At 32.8% G+C, this 18,406-nt stretch overlaps 1 protein-coding gene and 1 non-coding gene across 4 annotated transcripts in view; both read left to right on the top strand.

Annotated features, from left to right (window-relative positions):
- Positions 1-6: 6 nt before the first annotated feature.
- Bcap29 (B cell receptor associated protein 29) overlaps positions 7-18,406 on the top strand; it is a 48,056-nt gene continuing 29,656 nt past the window's right edge. Inside the window, exons 1-6 of one of the 3 annotated variants that reach the window (XM_015488338.2) lie at positions 7-23; positions 403-508; positions 4,419-4,519; positions 7,895-8,045; positions 9,266-9,401; positions 14,213-14,315. In XM_015488338.2, coding sequence (XP_015343824.1) covers positions 417-508; positions 4,419-4,519; positions 7,895-8,045; positions 9,266-9,401; positions 14,213-14,315 — 583 coding nt within the window. In that variant the 5' untranslated portion in view covers positions 7-23; positions 403-416. Of the gene's footprint in view, positions 24-78; positions 294-402; positions 509-4,418; positions 4,520-7,894; positions 8,046-9,265; positions 9,402-14,212; positions 14,316-18,406 lie in introns of those variants that run through there. The other 2 variants (XM_048786111.1, XM_048786112.1) reach the window with 2 other exon arrangements.
- On the top strand, positions 17,473-17,594 carry LOC125611412. Its single transcript, XR_007341610.1, has one exon. It is a non-coding gene; the product is annotated as a small nucleolar RNA U109 (small nucleolar RNA).

The following is an 18,406-nucleotide window of genomic DNA, read 5'->3' as shown; positions in this document are numbered from 1 at the left end:
GGAGCCAGACGGGCCGCAGCGCGGTAAGGCCGAGTAACACCCGCGGGCCGCGAGGCTGTGGGCTGAAAAACCCAGCGGAGCCGGCTGGCCCGCGGCTTTCGGAGGGCGGGAGGGCCACAAAGCATTAGAGGAGGGAGGCGTTGGGCTGTTGGTGCAGCGGCCGGCCAAAGAGGAAGTCATTGGCGCCCTGTGGCCGCCTCTAGGGTTCCGCGCGGCCCGCCAAGGAGGTGGACACGCCCGGGCCGGGTCTCGTCCGGTCTAGTCCTGTCCCTTCCTGTCCGGTCCATTCCGAGGTGTGTGCGGGGTCTCGGTACAGCCCTTTGACGTAGCAGTGTGCCCCGGGGCCTTCAGCCCAGTTTTCTTTCAAATGAAGTAAAGTAAAATAAATGTTTCTCCGTTCAGGTGTGAAGAAAAAAATGACAATCCAATGGGTGGCAGTTGCAACCTTTCTTTATGCCGAAATAGGACTCATTTTACTCTTCTGTCTACCTTTTATTCCTCCTCAGAGGTAGGAAACTTTCAAATCTTAAAAATACTAAATATTGGATTAGCTCCTTTAGGCTGCAGTGTGATACGGAAAGGTTTTCTTAAGATTGAAAAGTTTTCAGAGCCCGCTGTGCAAAGAGTATTCTTTTAAAAACTTACTTAACAGATTAGAACTGTTTCGTGACAATATCTATTTAAAATTTATAAAACTTTATTATGTGTACAAATGATAATTTTTTCCTCCCTTCTCAAAGGAAAGAAGCCGAGTGCGAGTACTTCTGATTCTGTTGATTACATACTTTTGATACTTGCCCTGTCTTGTCATGAGGTTTTACCTTTGTTTTATTGCCCTGAATTGAAGCAGTGGAATAAAAAAATTATATTTACAGTACAGCATGTATTTTTAAAAATGTTAAATTGAGGCAGTGGAATGGCAATTTAGAAACCAAAGCCTGTAAGTTCTTTAGTTTTGGCCTTATGTGAACTATGTAAAATGATGGCATTTTATTACTTTTTATTCCACTCAATGTATTAAAAGGGCCAAATGTGAAAGCTATCAGACAATGTATTAACATTATTTCTTTAGTAAAGGACCTTTTAAGATCTTTAAGAACAGAAATTTCAACCCAAACGTTAACACACTTTACCTTTAATAATCTACTCATTAGGGGGTTAGTTTTAGATCCAGGAACTTGATGGTATGGATAGTAAAACAGATTTGTAATAAAATGTTGCAAGATATTTGTTTATACTCATGACTTACAAGAAAATATTTCATAAGTGAGATCCTAGAAATATCTTCTTAAACTACACTGTAGTAAAATAATGGGACTCGATGAAACTTTAGAAAGTTTTACCATGGCTCGAGGTCTAGGTAGTCTTTCACAACTCTTTACTTGCTCATTATCTACGTGGTTCAACTCACTTCTGTCTTTGCCTATCAACTATATCATTGTTGTTTTGTTATTGATGGTTTTTTTTTTCCTTACTAAAGAAAAAAATCATATTGTAAGTGGGGAGGGAATCTTCAGTTATCTCATCCAACCCAGCTCGTTCCTTAGATCACATACTGAGACCCAGAGAAGGCAAATGGCCTAACCAAGATCACCTACGTGGTCAGCAGCAAATTCCAAACAAGAATCTTGCTTTCAGTCCAGTGCTGCTTCTTCATCATACTGCCTCTCATTTTAAACCCTCCATAATGCCTCTTTTGATTTTTGTTAGTATTTGCATCAATGGACTCCTATATATTCAAACTTTGCTTCATTTATATATACAAGAGAAAGATCTTGTTTGGGAACATCCAATATACAAGTAAGGCTTGAAGATTTGCAAAGAAAAAAAAAACAGTGCTGCTTCAGTTGATCTTTCTCCATCAAAGTGATTCATAATTGGAGATCAGCCTTTTTCTTTCTTCCAAATATTTTTTATATCCATCAGGATCAAGTAGCTGTTACATTGATGTGGGTGTTTGGGCACATGATATATAAATATTCTCATGTACAAATACACATAAGAAAATATGGCATATTTACACACAAATAACTTATACTATGTCCCTTTTCTTTGTGTATACACATCTTTTGACCTTTTATATGTGTATCTTCATAATCTTCAACAAAAAAGTTTTGGTCTTTTCTCATATAACCCAGTCATAAAAGGCACAGGCTCAAAATAACTCCCTGGGTATGTATCCCAGTTCTCTGGTATTATTTATTAACTGTGTGACATTGGGCAAGTTATTGACTCTCTCCAGCTAGTTTCCCCTTCTATAAAATGGAAATAGTACTGTCTATTATATAATATTATTGTTAGACCAGGATGCAAGAAAAGACCACTAACTCCAATTAAAATCAAATTAAAGCAAGCTTATTATTTCGACCGGCCGGGCTGCCTCTCCCTCCCAAAATGGCGGGAACAAGACAGCACCCCAGCTTTCCTGAAGCCCAGCTTTATAGCCCAGAAAGTTACACAAAGGGGGGTTACAGATAACAGAACTCTGACAAGCATCACACTAATGGTAGTTTACATTTTTTGCTGGCCCCAACATCAGAATTTATGAGGACCATTAGAGCTTCAGAGAGGGTCGTTGTCTGGCCAGGGAAGGCCAATATTTATGAGGTGTCACTAAGTTTCAGAGAGGGCTGCTATCTGGTCAGAGAGCCAGGCATGGGTGAGTTCAAGGCACAGGCAGGCATTCCAAGCAGGTTCAGAATTTGCAGTAATTTATAGTAAAGCCGAAATTATCTTTTCATGGTTTTGTGGGGAGATGCCCAATTTTAAGAAAAGATCAGGTTGGGTCTATCAATTATATTATATAAAAGTATATTATATAATAAGACCTCTTACTCCTGAAGTGATAATGCCTCATATGGTAATTGTATTAATTAAGTAGGATAGCTGTGTAGGATTGCTTAGAACCAATAATATAGCAAGGTTTAGGTGCTCTTGAATTGAGTCTTCCTATTAATTGCTGGTTGTTCCCTATAGAGAGTCACTTCCATTCCCTCTTGTATTGACCTTTGAAATGAGGTTAAGTGAATTTACATTTGGACGTAGATCAAGGTATTACCACTTATGTTCTTGTTTTAAAAGAGTTTTGTAATATAAAATAAAAGTTTTGTAATATAGAATTTGAATAGCACCTGTATAAAAATACTTAATTCTAAGTATAGAAATAAGTATAGAAGTATATTCTTAGAACTAATTTAGAACAAATAAAAAATTAAATAAAAAGAAAGTATAGAGGCAAAAAATGTTCCATCTGTTATCAGTCCCTTTTCCCATCAACTTCAAGTCATTAATATTTAGAGTTGTTTACAAATTTTACCAGTGAATAATTTGTCGTAATCTTAAATTAAAATTATTTTTAAAGATTATAAGTTGCTTGAAATGTAGTTAATGCTTCCTACCTTTATTTGTCTCCTTTGGACTCAGTTAATGTGTTTTTTAATTTAAAATCCTCTTATACAAAGTTTGTTACCTTTCAAATTATAAGATGGATCATTTTGTCACTCTTTGCCATTTATTGCTCATTCCTTCTTAACTCTTGTGTTTACTTCTACTGCCTATTCCACCTAGACTGTTTCCCTCATCTCATTCCTCTGTGTTCAGATCTTGATCTGGGTAGTAGGTAAATTACATAGATATAAACATACGTAAAAATTTATCAAGCTATATAAGATTTTTTTCACTTTTTTATATATTTAGTACCTCAATTTTTTTAATTCTCATGATTAAAATAGAGAAACATCTTTATTTGGAGTAGATATTAAAAGTATATTATATAAAAATAAATATATAGAGAAACTTCTTACTCCTGAAATGGTGCCAATTTTTGGACCAATAGACTTTTGTCATTTCTGAGTCATCACTCTGACTAGGAAAGATGATATAAATAGCTTTGATCAACAATACAGCATTTTACTGTTAAGAATTCCTTTTTTTAATTGGGTGTGGTGGTACACACCTATAATCCCAGCTGCTCAGGAGGATGAAGCAAGATGATCTCAATTTTAGAGACAGCCTGGGCAACATTGCATTACTGTATCCAAAAAACAAAGCCTTTTTTTTTTTTTTTTAAGCTGCCAGACAGAAGATAATCAAATGTCAGATTATTATTAAATTTGAGAGAGTTCTCTATTTCATGAATATTAAATTTCTCTATTTCTTTTTTTCTATCTTTATTTGTATCCCTTGGACTCAGTTGATGGACCTTGATTTTATTTATTTATTTCTATGCAGTGGTGAGGATTGAACCCAGTGCCTCACACATTAGGCAAGCACTGTACCACTGTGCCACAATCCCAGCCCTCTATTTGTTTTTACCTGTCACACTACCACAAAAATGTTACTTATTTAGAAAGTATTTCAAAACCGCCTTTTTAAAAAATATATATATATATACCTAATGTAATTATATTGCTTTGCAGATGGCAGAAGATTTTTTCATTTAATGTTTGGGGTAAAATTGCAACTTTTTGGAACAAGGCTTTTCTTACCATTATAATCCTATTGATTGTTCTGTTTCTAGGTAAGTACTAGTACTGATCCCTCCTTTGAATAAACATAACTCTAGTTGTTTTTTAATGAATTTCTTGATTTTTAGTTATGTTGATGTTGATATTGGCATGTAGTTGAATTTATATATTATATTGATAGATATTGATTTTTTGCCACAATTTTTATTGGTCCACTACAGTTGTGCATAATAATGGGATTTGCTGTTACATATTCGTACATACAGTATAACAATATAATTTGGCCACTGTCACTCCTCAGCACTTCCTCCCACCCATTGTTCCCTTTCCTCTATTGATCTCTCTTTGATACTCAAGTTTATAGCAGCACAATTCACAATAGCCAAATTAGCCTAGGTGTCTGTCAACAAATGAATCGTTAAAGAAAATGTGACATGGGCTGGTGGTCAGTGGTAGAGCACTTGCCTGGCATTTGTGAGGCACCAGGCTCGATCCTCAGCACCACATTAAAATAAATAAAGATAAAGGTATTGTGTCCATCTATAACTAAAGAAAGAAAATGTGGCATATATACACAATGGAATTTTATTCAACCATAAAGAAAAATGAAATTATGCCATTTGCAGGATGGAACTTGTTAAGCTAAATAAGTCAAACTCAGAAGGTCAAGGGTCATATATTTTTCTCATATTTGGAAGCTAGAGAGGATAAAAGAAAAAGGTGGGGTGGATTTCTAAAAATCAAGAGGAGATCAGCAGATATTGATATTTTGATACACATTTGATATTCTGTATACAGAGGCATTAATTTCAGGGAAGTACAGGGATTCTTATTAACCTCTTACTTTATTTGAAGGTTAAAATGCAATAATGCATATCCCACTTTTCAGAGTTACCAGATACTGTTTCTCATGGCATCCAGTTATACACTCCTCTGTTAAAAGTGGTATCCTAAGCATCCAAGGGCTCAGCTGCTAGGGAACAAAGAAATAGAATCTTTAAACTCTCAAAAGGAATCTTAGAAGTGGACTGTGCATCTTGATTAAATCCTGGTTTAAAAAAAAAATGATATCACCACAGATTTGGAGACTACTGCCAAAATTTGAACTTAGAGTAATTGTTAGATGTTAGGGGTTTTGTTTTTGTTTTTTGTTTGTTTGTTTTTGTTTTTTGGGGTTTTTTTATTTATGATAGCAACGTTTTTGTATTTCAATTTACAGCTTATGGACCCGAAGCCAATTTTTGTTAATAAAGTTTTATTGAAACATTTCCATCCCTGTTTGTTCTCATATTATCTATGCCTATTTCCACAGATAACTGCAGAGCTGGATAGTTGTATCAATAAGATCTAAAACAAAACTCTATTTTAAAAAATGACTAATTTATGTAGGAGGAATGGGTTTTTAATTTGAGGAAATGCATACTGAAGTATTTAGGAGTAAAGTGTCATGATTATTGCAACTTCACTTTCAAATACTTTTTAAAAGACAGATATGGCAGATTGTTAATAATTGTTGAATCGATGTAATGGGATTATAAATGTTTTTTGGAAAGATTGAGCATCCTTAATTTGAAAATTTTAAATCCAAAATATTCCAAAATCTGGAACTTTGAAGACCAACATGACACCACAGTGGAAACTTCCACACCTGACCTCATGTGTTGGAGTCAAAACACAAACACACACACACACACACAAATGAAAAACAAAAATAGGAAGAACACCATTAGAGTATTAAGAAGGGGATCGAGAGGGAGGGAGACAGGGCGGGGGGGTGACAAAATATGTCAAATTATGCTATATTCACATACAAATATACCACAATGAATCCCACTTATGTATATGATTATAATACACTATAATACATTATAATAATAGAAGGGAGATCAGTACAGCAAGCAAATTGAGGGAGGAGAGAAAAGGGAAGGTGGTGAGGACTGAGATTGATCAAATTATATGCATATATAGAGAGATATAACAAATCCCACTAGTATGTATCTTTATAATGTGCCTATTAGAAATAATTTTAAAACCCAAGCAAATTGTATGTAATTGGCTTCAGGCTATGTGCATAAGGTTTGTATAAAAATTAAATGAATCTCATGTGACTTTAAAATATCTTAACATGTACATGCAAATATTTAAAATGAGTAAATCCCAAATACTTCTGAATATAAGCATTTCAGATTAAGAACACTCTAACTGGTGATAGTTTTCAGCAAGTTTGAAATTTTTATTTTAGAAGTTAAAAGGGCTTTAAAGTTTTTAATCAAAACAAATTCTGTAAGTCTTCATAATCACCATGTTTTTTAGAAGTAACTGAGTTCAAACAGACTGTGAATTTTGTCTCAAAGTGTTATAAAAAATAAATTCAAATGATTGTCAAAGTGGCCTCAATTTTCTAACTGGAATCTCTTTTCTCATGTGGCAAAAACTTCCCCAGGAATGCTAATGGTCACATGAAGGGAGCATTCGAACTTGTTGTACCTCTTTTGGCTTTAAAACATTTAAGATGGTTGCCTTCTCTAGAACATGAAAGAATCCAGTGATTAAGAATAACTAACTATGAAATTCTAATTTTACAATGCACTAAACATATGTGCTGGTATCTATTTTGCACTAGAAAGAAATAGTTCACCTGGAACTGAGACCTGTCAGAACTGAAAAAATCAAAGGAACAGCTATTTGAAAATTTCCAATAATAGGTGTAATCCAATTGTTAGTCAGGGAAGTATATGCCACCATATAGATATATAGTATATGCCACCATAGATCAAATCCCATTTTAACAAACCTGTTAAATATTTCTAAAATTGTAGTTATTTAAAGTAATAGTAGCTACAAAAAATGCTAATACTATAAGAAAAATAGGATCATCTATTGGAGTTGATGGTAATGGTATATTGCATTAAATTACTGTCAATAGGTGAAATTTTAGTCATTCTTAAGGATAGAGTAAAAGGTAAAAGTTTGTAGTATAGCTAGAAAGACAATACAATGACCAATGACAGTCCATGCTGGATTTTTTTTTTAATGCTGTGGTAACCTACCAAAATTATTGAACTGATCCAATCAGTTACCCAATTTAAGTATTATATATCCAAAAACTACAGAGATGTAATCATCTGACGAATGTCCATTATGTAATTCTCAGCTTGAAAAAAAAATCTACAAAAGACATCTTGGGGACAAATGAAAAGCCAGATAACCCAATTCAAAAATGGATGAAGGAACTAAACAGACATTTCTATAATGTCTAATCTATCACAATCACTACTTACTTACCCTCCAGGTGCTAAAAAAGGAAAGAGAGCCCCCTACATAAAGTCAATTATTAAAAAGTTTGATCAGTTACTCTAAAACTGCTTCTCTTTCTTTAATGATTTTATATTCTTAAAAACAAAGTATTTTCTCTTTTACTATAATAGATGCTGTGAGAGAAGTAAGGAAATATGCCTCTATTCATACCATTGACAAGAGCTCAACTAGCAAACTTGGTGCCTATGAACATACACAGATGAAACTTTTTAGGTCTCAAAGAAATCTTTACATTTCTGGATTTTCATTATTTTTTTGGCTGTAAGTAAAAAAAAAAAAAAAGTTGAATCACAATTTTAACACATTGTTTAGGTTTCTTTCTCTCTCTCACTTTTTCCACATATGTGAAGACTTTTTTTTACTAATATCTTCATAAAGGAACTCAGGTGAAATGACCAAATGGCAAGTAATTGTTACTGTTTATAGGTTTGCTAATTCCATAGGACCTTGCTTGATCTGGCTCCTGTCTCTCTCTGTCTAGCCTTTCTTTGTACTCTTTTCTAATACTTACCATACATTCCAGCCACACTCACCTTCACTATTCACGCTTTCTTAGAACAAATGAGTTGTGGTGTAGCCAGCTCCTTTCCATGTTAGTGTCTTCACACAAGCTATTTCTTCTACCAGAACACCCTTTCCTTTCCCTGTTTTCCTTTCCCTTGCTCATTCTTTAGACTTTCTCAGAGAAGCCCTCTGTGGCCATCAGTCCCCCAAAAAGTAGGTAGGTCTTCTGTTATATTCTCTCTTACATGTATATACTTTTGTTCCTAGTATCATTTACAATTGTAATTAAATACTGTTTTGGTCCTCCAACTAGAACCTAAACTCTTTGAAGACAGGGACTTAATTCATTTTCTGCTGTGTCCCGAGTGCCTAGCATAGTGTTTAATACTTAGCAGTTCCTCAGTAAATATCACTGAATGAATAATTGAAGAGATCAATTATAATTTCTAACAGTGGAAGTTACCATGAACAGATGTGAATGAGCAGTTTTTAGGCTCCGTCAAATGTATACAATGCCTTTAAATACCATTTTTTGAACTGGTCAGAAAAAAATGGGTTTTCATTTTGGCCTTACTGTCTGATATTCATGCTAAAGAGCTGTACTAGAAAAATAATTTGAAAAGTATCACTGTATGCGCAAGGCCCTAGGTTCTGTCTCCAGCACTGCAAAACAAAATAAGAGAAAAAAGTACCACTGAAACTATTCTAAATGCTAGTCTTCTAACAGAGATTTCAAAGGAATAAGACACAGGCTTGTTTTAACTAAGAGACTTGGATTAAATATATATGTACTTATATACATACATTATAAATATATATATATAAATATATATATATATATATTCCATTTAAACATCACTTTCTCCACCACCCACACCTGTGTACCTTATAGGGAATCATTTGATAATGGCTCTTTGATTTAAAGTCACAGTTACTGATTGATCTAGTGATGCATTATTATGATTTTTTTTCCTCAGAGTGTTGAGACGTCTGGTTACACTTATAACTCAGCTGGCAAAAGAACTCTCAAACAAAGGAATGCTTAAAAGTCAAGCAGAAAATACTAATAAGGCTGCCAAAAGATTCATGGAAGAGAATGAAAAACTAAAAAGGGTATTTAATCTTTTTTGTAACAGTTCATATGAATATTATTGATATTGTTGTTGAACAATAATGTTCTGTAGAATGATTATATCGAAAGTACCTTTACCATTCTCTTAGTTTACTTGTTCTCACGTCTCTCGTCCATAGTAAATTAATATCTTTGGACCTATTTCTTATGATTCAAAGAGAAAACATTCTGAGGTTATGAATTTTAATTTCTTCATTACCATTAATCTTACTTCATTACCCAAACTAAATCTTTGTGATTCTGTTTCCTTTTCTTTTTCAATTAAAGTATGATTGGTTGTATAAAAAGCAGAGAGAGGTCATTGGTTGTAGATTGATGATTGCTCATAATAGTTTAAATCTTTATTTTGGTGATGCTAATGATATTCCTACTTTGAGAATCCTATATTATCCTTCCCCTTACATTCAGTGTGGATTAGGTACTGGTGTTTTTTCCATTGACCAAAAAGAACAAATGGAAAAATGAAAGATACAAAATTACTTTGGATATCTTTTTTTCTAAAGAAATTTAAAATTTAGGAGTCAGGTTTCAATGCTTCAGTGTTGTCAGTTCATATTAAGTCCCATTAGTTTCACTCATTCTCCTTAGAAAAAAGAGAAGAGAAACACATTTTCTTGAAGAAATCATTCCTAAAATAATGCAATAATATTATTTTTTTAATATTTTTTAAATTGTAGATGGACAAATACCTTTACTTTATTTGTTTTATTAATTTATTTATTTTTGTGGTGCCAGGGATCAAACCCAGTGCCTTACACATGTTAGGCAAGCGCTCTACCACTGATCCACATCCACATCCCAAAATTATTTTTCTCTTGTGAATTAAAGAAATGCAAACAGTCATTATCATTACACCAAGTTATAGTTAGGTATAAAGTATTTTGAGTCAAGCAATAGAAAATTAAAGTCCTTGTCTAAATCTTAATGTTCAGTCTCTTACAGAAAGGATAATTAGCACCCCCTTTCATCAATTCTAAATAAGTTAGCTATGCATGATACAGTATAAAGCTTTCTAAAACCTATTAAATGAGGCAACAACTAATTGCAAAAAATTGTAATGACTCTCCATTATTATGGTCACATCTTCAAAGCCCATATTTTATTTTTCATATCTGCATCATTTATACTGTAACAAAAAAGGTAAAGAAAGATCTCTGTTCATAGAAACAGAATTCAGAAGTCTTTCTTTTGAGTAGATTGTTAGCATGTGTTAAGGAAACTTTTGGAGTACAAGAACCAGTTTATATTTTGATTTGCTCTATTTCAAAACGTCATTGATCTATCAAAGTCTTGTAAATTTGCTTTGGTATTTTCTGTATTCAGAAGCAAGCAATATGTCATTTTCTTTTTTGGAATGTATCAGCAGCACAGTCAAGCACTTTATTTTGTGCTTTAATGTTACTTGCATCATTTTTTTATCTTTTGATCTCATTTCCCAATAATAGAAAACAAAATACAGTCCTCTAAGCTTTGATTAACTTATGATGGCTAAATTCAAAAGTATATAGCCTCATTTTTATGAAAAGACTTCTTGGATGCTCATATTGATTGTAAATTATATACATCATATCAGAGTAATGAATTATAACTACTGTAAGGACATTTACTTTTTCACCTTCAGTTGTCTTTCTCTTTACTCCTCAACTCTACAAAAATGTAAAGTATTTAAAGTTTTGAAACTGTTACTTTTCCCATGTACACCATAATTAGTGCACTTAAATTTCCCTTATTCTTCAAAAAAAAAAAAAATCACTTTCCTCAAAATATTTTTGGAGCTTTGCTTTTGGAAATTGTTTTCAAGTCTGTTACCCAAAGGAAGGAAATCTATTTTATGGTCACTGATTCCTTGACCTCCCACAGTTTCTTGTTTTTTTATTTTCCTTTCCTTTGGTTCCATGCTGTCCTGGTTCCCTGCTTCCTACGTAGCTGAGACCTATTCAGTGGTGCTGGATCATCAGATGAAGCACAGATAATGCAGGACTAAGGCTAGTATACAGTGGGACAAAAGTCTGTGAACTAGACCAAAATACTCTCAGTGCTCAGAATGTAACTAATTGACCAATAAAATAAAAGCCATAGGTGAAAATATAAAGGATGGCTTTGATTTCAGGTACTTGTGGATTTTGAAATATTAGCTAAGGAAAAATAAAACTTTCTCTTTGTTCTCTATCAGAGGCATATTATGTAGTAGAAAGCTCATTATCTTGAGATCTAAGAGACTTGGGTACCAGTCCCTGCAGTTAAGTAATTAGCAATTAATTAAGTAAGTAAGTAAGTAAGTAATTAAGTAATTAGCAATGTGACCTGGGATGTTACTTGTGTGTTCTGGTCTTAAAGTTTCCTTATCTGTAAATAATAGTTAACAACATGTCAAGTATTGCTTCAAATGCTAGACAGTAAGGTATTAACTCTCTTAATTCTCATAACAATCCTGTGAGTTTTATATTTTATTATCTGCATTTTATAGATGAAGAAACAGGCCTAGAAAGGCTAAGTAACTTGCACAAAATCAAGTTTTCTGTTACTCAGAAAATTGGAAACTAAGCAGCCTGACACTAGAATCCACATTTAAAACCACTTTGTTTTCTGCCCTCAATTCCTATCCTGTTATTAAAATGACTTGTAGTGGGCTAAGGTTGTGCTCAGAGTGCTTGCCTAGCTTGTGTGAGGCACTGGATTCGATTCTCAGCTCCACATATAAATAAAGGAATAAAATAAAGATTCATCAACAACTAAAAAAAAATTGTTTTAAAAAAATGAAGTTTGAGCCTTTTCTGTTCTGCCTCTCAGTTGAAGGAAATAATTACAAAAATAAAACTAAAACTAAGAAAAAAAACTCACTTTTAATTTAAGTGCTTTAAAATTAAAAAAAAAAAAAAAAAAGTATAGAGTTTTACCTCTCACAGACTTTTTGTTCCAGTCACTTACCAAGGTGGGATGAGGTGAGTGGGACAGAGAATACTTATGTTCATGTAGCTGGTAGCTATTGAATTTCAGATTCTAGGGTCCCTGGTCTGTCTCCAAGGTGAAGTTACACATAATAAATTTGGATGATTTTACAGGTGCAGTAATGAAAGCTTATTTACAAGACTAACACAAATCCAACTTTTCCAAATCATTGCCATAATAATTCAAGTAGTCACTATAAACATTCCTGCAACTCAGTGATTCTTTTCCAATTTGAGTAATCACTAGAGATTTTATGAACTGAATTCAATGAAGTAACAGCTATAATTGTTTTGAACTTGAACTAAGCAACAAATTAAAAGATTTGGAGAAATTTTTTTTTCTTGTCTTGATTTTTAAAAAAAATATTTTTTAATTTCAAAATTTTGAGTCTCCTTTAGTTCCAGAATATATTTTAATCCTTATTTCCCAAACATGATTTTAAGATTTTATGATATATTCAGTAGAGCTTTAATTCCTCCTCTGACTTGCCTAATTTTTGTTATAGTGCATTAGTACTATATTTGGTCTTGTGCAACAGTTTTTATGCTCATCTTTTCATTTCTACTAAAGTTACCTAAGAGTAGGAATCATGTTTCTCTTACAGCACCTTGGATTATAAAATATTTGCCTATAGTCATTGCTCAGTGGAAATTTGTAAGTTTTGTTTGTTTACCATATCAACTTACATTAAAAAATGAATCACTCTGCCCTTGAAATTCTTACCTCAGTCTATGTAAAATTCTTGTGAGTTGCTCTTTTACCAGACTCTGGAAGCTGTCAGTATTAAGTTGTTGCCACTTTATTTAGTCCACTAACCCATGCTAGAGGTTACATATTTTAGTTTTTAAATGTTCATTTATTTATATTAGTAACTTAAATTCCTTAATATTTCTTTAAGTCAGCTTCCTAGTTCTAGTAACAGTGATAGTTTGTATCCATATAAATTATGGAATTTTTTACTTCATGATGTTTTTATTTTAATCAGTTGTTTCACTGTTGAGATCTTAATTTTTCCTGCCTAGAAAAGATAAGCTACAATTTTTCTAAAAGCCAGAATAGATTTCAAAATATAAATAACATTGTAAAGAATTAATTGCTGAGTAAAAATAATTTGGGGACTGCTCAATGAAAATTAGATAGAATTTTCCAGCCATAGATATGGCCCTGTCATTTTCCACTTATCCGTCTCCACCCTGACAACTTTATATTCTTACAAATTTGTCTGTATAAAAAAATAGTCTTGAGTGGACAGCTTTGCAACCAGAACACAATGGTTTTCTAATTACTGTCAACCTCTTATTTCCTTAGATTTATGCCATGCACTTAATTGAGGAAGAGAGATTCATGTTATTTACCTGAATAATTTTGAAAACATAATTCTAATTGTACCTTATCAAGAAATTCTTATTTTCATTTCAGATATTTTAGCCATAATACAAAGAAATATTTTGTGTGTGTGTCAATTATCAAGTTTCTGTTAGCAAAAGAAAATGGTAACCTTATAGAAAATTATAAAATATCTAAAAGGACAAAGAATAAAATAAAAACCAATAGCTTTAGATAGATTACTTGTTTCCCTTCCTATAAATTTTTTTTTCTTGTCTTGATTTTTTAAAAATTATTTTTTAATTTCAAAATTTTGAGTCTCCTTTAGTTCCAGAATATATTTTAATCCTTATTTCCCAAACATGATTTTAAGATTATATAATATATTCAGTAGAGCTTTAATTAAGCTATCTAGCTATCTATCTAGCTATAAGCTATCTAGCTATAAGCTATCTAGCTATCTGTCTAGCTATCTTAATCTAAGCTTACTTCTTCCTGTACCTCTCTTTTGTGATAGATTTTGAAAACCACAGATGAAGAATACACTTTGGAAACAGAAAATAAAAAACTAGTAGAAGACCAGGAAAAACTGAAAGCTGAATTAAAGAAGACTTTAGATGGTAACTTTGTGTGCATGTAAAAAAGTGAAAAGACTAGCATATTTTATGCTGTTACACTTCACTGTTTTTCCTAAAACAAAACTCATGCCTAAATGTCCTTTTGGCCAAAATACCAAGAATGACCTATTTATAAATTCCTGCTCAAATATGAAGATAAAACATTGCATCAGCCAAGAGAAACATGTTCTGTTATGTAGAGAAACATGTAGGTGTTTCAGATCTGTGTTGTAAATACAAATGTTCGTGCCTTAGTAGAAGAGCTATGTTCCTAAAAAGTTGCTTGTAAATACGTTTTTGTAAAATGAATCCCATTTTTCTATCATCATGTATTACTACTTTCATAGAAACAAGTCACTAAGGTTAGTTTTGGTTACAAAAAGATATATCGCTTATCCGAAGTTCTAATATTTCCTACCCACTAGATAAAAGGAAAGCATTCCTTGAAAGAGATGGATAGACGTAGAAGCAATAATCTGGGATGGCAGCTGAGAATTCAAGTGCTCCATTCCAAAATACATTGTACTGTAGGCTTGAATTGGAGTATCCCCAACTCCATTTCCATGAAGGCAGCTGTTTCTTCTACATTAAAAGAAAAAAAGTATTCTGACAGTATTTTCTTCCTAACCAAAATACAAAATAATATTCCCTGCAGCTGCATATCACAGAAAAGTAGACATCCCAAATCCAGTGTCATTATAGAAAACTCATGTTGTAAGTGTGTAGCTTAACCTCTGGCACATTTCTGCATATAGGAACAATTGTTCCTAACCTGTTAGCTAGATTCTGGGGAACTTGTCTTCCAGTCAGGATCAAGGTAATATGAATGCATAGACCATGTCCAATTTCAAATCACTTCTACTTTAATTTGGAGATAAGTTGGAGAATATTTGGTGACTGAATCTACCTATTTTCTGCCATTTGTAAGTTTAGGTTTCCTTTTAGTAGGTCTCAGTACAATAAAAGTTCCTTGAAATAATAACATGTTATTGTTAAACATCTGTTTACATTCTTTGGATGAGATTTACTGCATCGAGATAAATTTGAATTTTAAATTGAAAGCCCAAAGATAAAAGCTAATTCTATAAATAATATGAAAATTCACAGGATATTTTATGATGCAAAAATTCTTTAAGCATTTTTTTTCTGTTTCTTATTTAAAGTTAAAAAAAGGGGGGGGGGGGCAGTTTAGAGGCAGTAAGTTAAAAATAAATTACCCAGGCTGATGTTGTGGCTCATTGGTAAAGGTTTGATTCTCAGCACCGCATAAAATAAATAAATAAATAAATAAACTGAAGTTAAAAAAAAATTTAAGTAAATAAATAAATTACCCTTCTAGACAAAGTGGAATATTTGGTTGGTATGGTATAGCTCAAATTTGAGGAATCATATAGTTGGTAGTGATAAATATTCTACAGTTACAAAAAGTCTGGACATGATAAAAAAAATTTTAACATTTACATTAAAATTCAGTAGTCACCTACCCTCTGCAGTAGTCATTTGAGAAAAGAAAGTAGTATTCATTTTTTTTTACTTAGCATAAAATGTTATTGCTAATCCTTTTAGAGAATTCATGGAGCCATTTCCAAGCCATCTTAAATGAGTAAAAAGAAAAGGAAAAGAAGGAAGGAAATTGTTTCAAAATCTTACTTTCTTTTATATCAGCCAAGGATCTCTTTTTTTATTTGTTCGTTTTAGTTATATATGACAGTAGAATGTATTTTGACGTATCAAATGTGCATGGAGTATGACTTTCCATTTTTGTGATTGTACATGCTGTGAAGTTCTAATAGTCATGTATTTATATATGAACGTAGGAAGGTTATTGATTCCTTTTCTTATAAACAGGTGGTACAAAAATAAAAGACAAGAATAAGCTGTAGGCTTTGTATGCCTCTCTTGACCCCTCTCAGGAAGCTTTAATTAGTTTCCTAAGTCTGACATAAGTATCAGCTTAATACTATATGAGTATTTCTTTAAAAGACAAATTTGGTGTTTGGAGAAAATGAACTCTTTGATAATATAGGCATTGTATTTGTAATCTGATAACAAGAAACAACAACTTCCGTGTTTGAAATGTAGACTACATAACTCCTTTCAAAGTGAGAAAGTATTGAGATAAAAGCGGATTTTACCTGTTTGAGTATGCCTGGTTTGGTTCCTGCAAGATATGTGATATTTTATGAAAACATCTTATTTACCCAAAGTTACTTTTTTAATATTCTTAATAACCTTGAGAAACTCAAAGGTCCCATTTCTAAAGAAGGCATTTTTTCGACCATGTTCTCTTCAACCAGTAAGATTCATGAAAGCAAGAATAAAGAAATTGTATCAATTAGAATTATGGATTTAGATTCATGCAGCAATATATTTTATATATAATATCACTCAAAAATATTCATTGATTCCTAAAAATTTAGGATATTATGGTGAAAAGTGTTTTGAAAAGTTTTCAGTAAAGACTTTTATATTTGCAAATGTTGAGAGAGGCCAAGATATTTTCCATATGAATTTTCTTGCCTTTGGTGTTCCTTAAATTTAAGTGAAACATTTTCTCCCAAGTATATTAGTGGAACTGTAAATACAAAGTTTTATGTAAATTGATAAGTTCCAAATTAGAAAAGTGGCATTCTGAAGGCAGTTATTAAAAATGTTCTATCGTAGTGCCAAACTTCATCAGTTTTTAATTACCAGCTTAGATTTGACCAGTTAGTAAACTATTCCTGTACTTCAATGTAGTAATATCACTCTAGAGATTTAAAAGAGAGCATACATATCCCAAAGCACCTAATTTATACTCAGGACTACTTAGTCATGTGTAAGAACCTCGTCTGTCATTTTAATAATCCATTTAACAATGACTCCGATATCCCAGAGTGTGGAGTATTTGAGAAAGAGCACTGCTATGAAAAATGATAGCCTAAGTTTTAAGGAATTTACAGTCTGTCTCATAAGCTTTTATAACAGAAATAGAACTTTATATTATAAAAAACCTATCGTCCAAGGAGATTGACTTCAAAGGACACATCCAGGAAAACTGTTACTTGTTCTTATAAATAAATATTTTCCCAGTATTTATTCTTGAAATTAAAAGAAACATGCAACACTCAATCATTGCATGCATCCAGGAAAGGGTAAATATGATTAAATAGTGATTGAGCTGTGTATAGAAGTATCTGCCCCTCATTCCTTCAGGGACAGGAATACATCTATCACATGCTATGTTAAAAAAGGAATTCTTGGGCTGGGGTTGTGGGTCAGCAGTAGAGTGCTCGCCTAGCAAGTGTAAGGCCCTGGGTTCGATCCTCAGCACCACATAAAAATAAATAAATAAAGGCATTGTGTCCAACTACAACTAAAAAATAAATATTTTTTTAAAAAAGGAATTTTTAGGGCTGCCAATCTTATAATAAAGGATGTATAGGTTGTATAGTAGTGTATATCTCCTACAAAAAGCAAAGTGACTGAGGCAAATTCCTTGACTCTGCTTGCATTCCTGCCTTTCTTTCATCAACAAATTTTTTATTTATTTATTTTGATTTATATATGACAGCAGAATGCATTACCATGTAATCTTATTACACATATAGAGCATAATTTCTCATATCTCTGGTTGTATATATAGTATTTTCACACCAATTTGTGTCTTCATACCTGTACTTTGGATAATAATGATCATCACATTCCACCATCATTAATAACCCCATGTCCCCTCCCTTCCCCTCCAACCCCTCTGCCCTATCTAGAGTCCGTCTATTCCTCCCATGCTCCTTCTCCCTATCCCACTATGAATCAGCCTCCTTATATCAGAGAAAATATTTGGCATTTGGTTTTTTGGGTTTGGCTTATTTTGCTTAGCATGATATTCTCTAACTCCATCCATTTACCTGCAAATGTCATGATTTTTATTCTCTTTTATTGCTGAGTAATTTTCCATTGTGTATATATGCCAGATTTTTTTTATCCATTCATCTATTGAAGGGCATCTAGGTTGGTTCCACAATTTAGCTATTGTGAACTTGAGCTGGGGATATAGCTCAGTTGGTACAGTGCTTGCCTTGCATGTATAAGGCCCTGGGTTTGATCCCCAGCGC

This window comes from Marmota marmota, unplaced genomic scaffold (assembly GCF_001458135.2).
Source record: "Marmota marmota marmota unplaced genomic scaffold, marMar, whole genome shotgun sequence".
Classification (NCBI taxonomy): Eukaryota; Metazoa; Chordata; class Mammalia; order Rodentia; family Sciuridae; genus Marmota; species Marmota marmota.
Note: the sequence above shows the minus strand (reverse complement) of the source record. Positions and strands in the feature narration are given on the sequence as shown.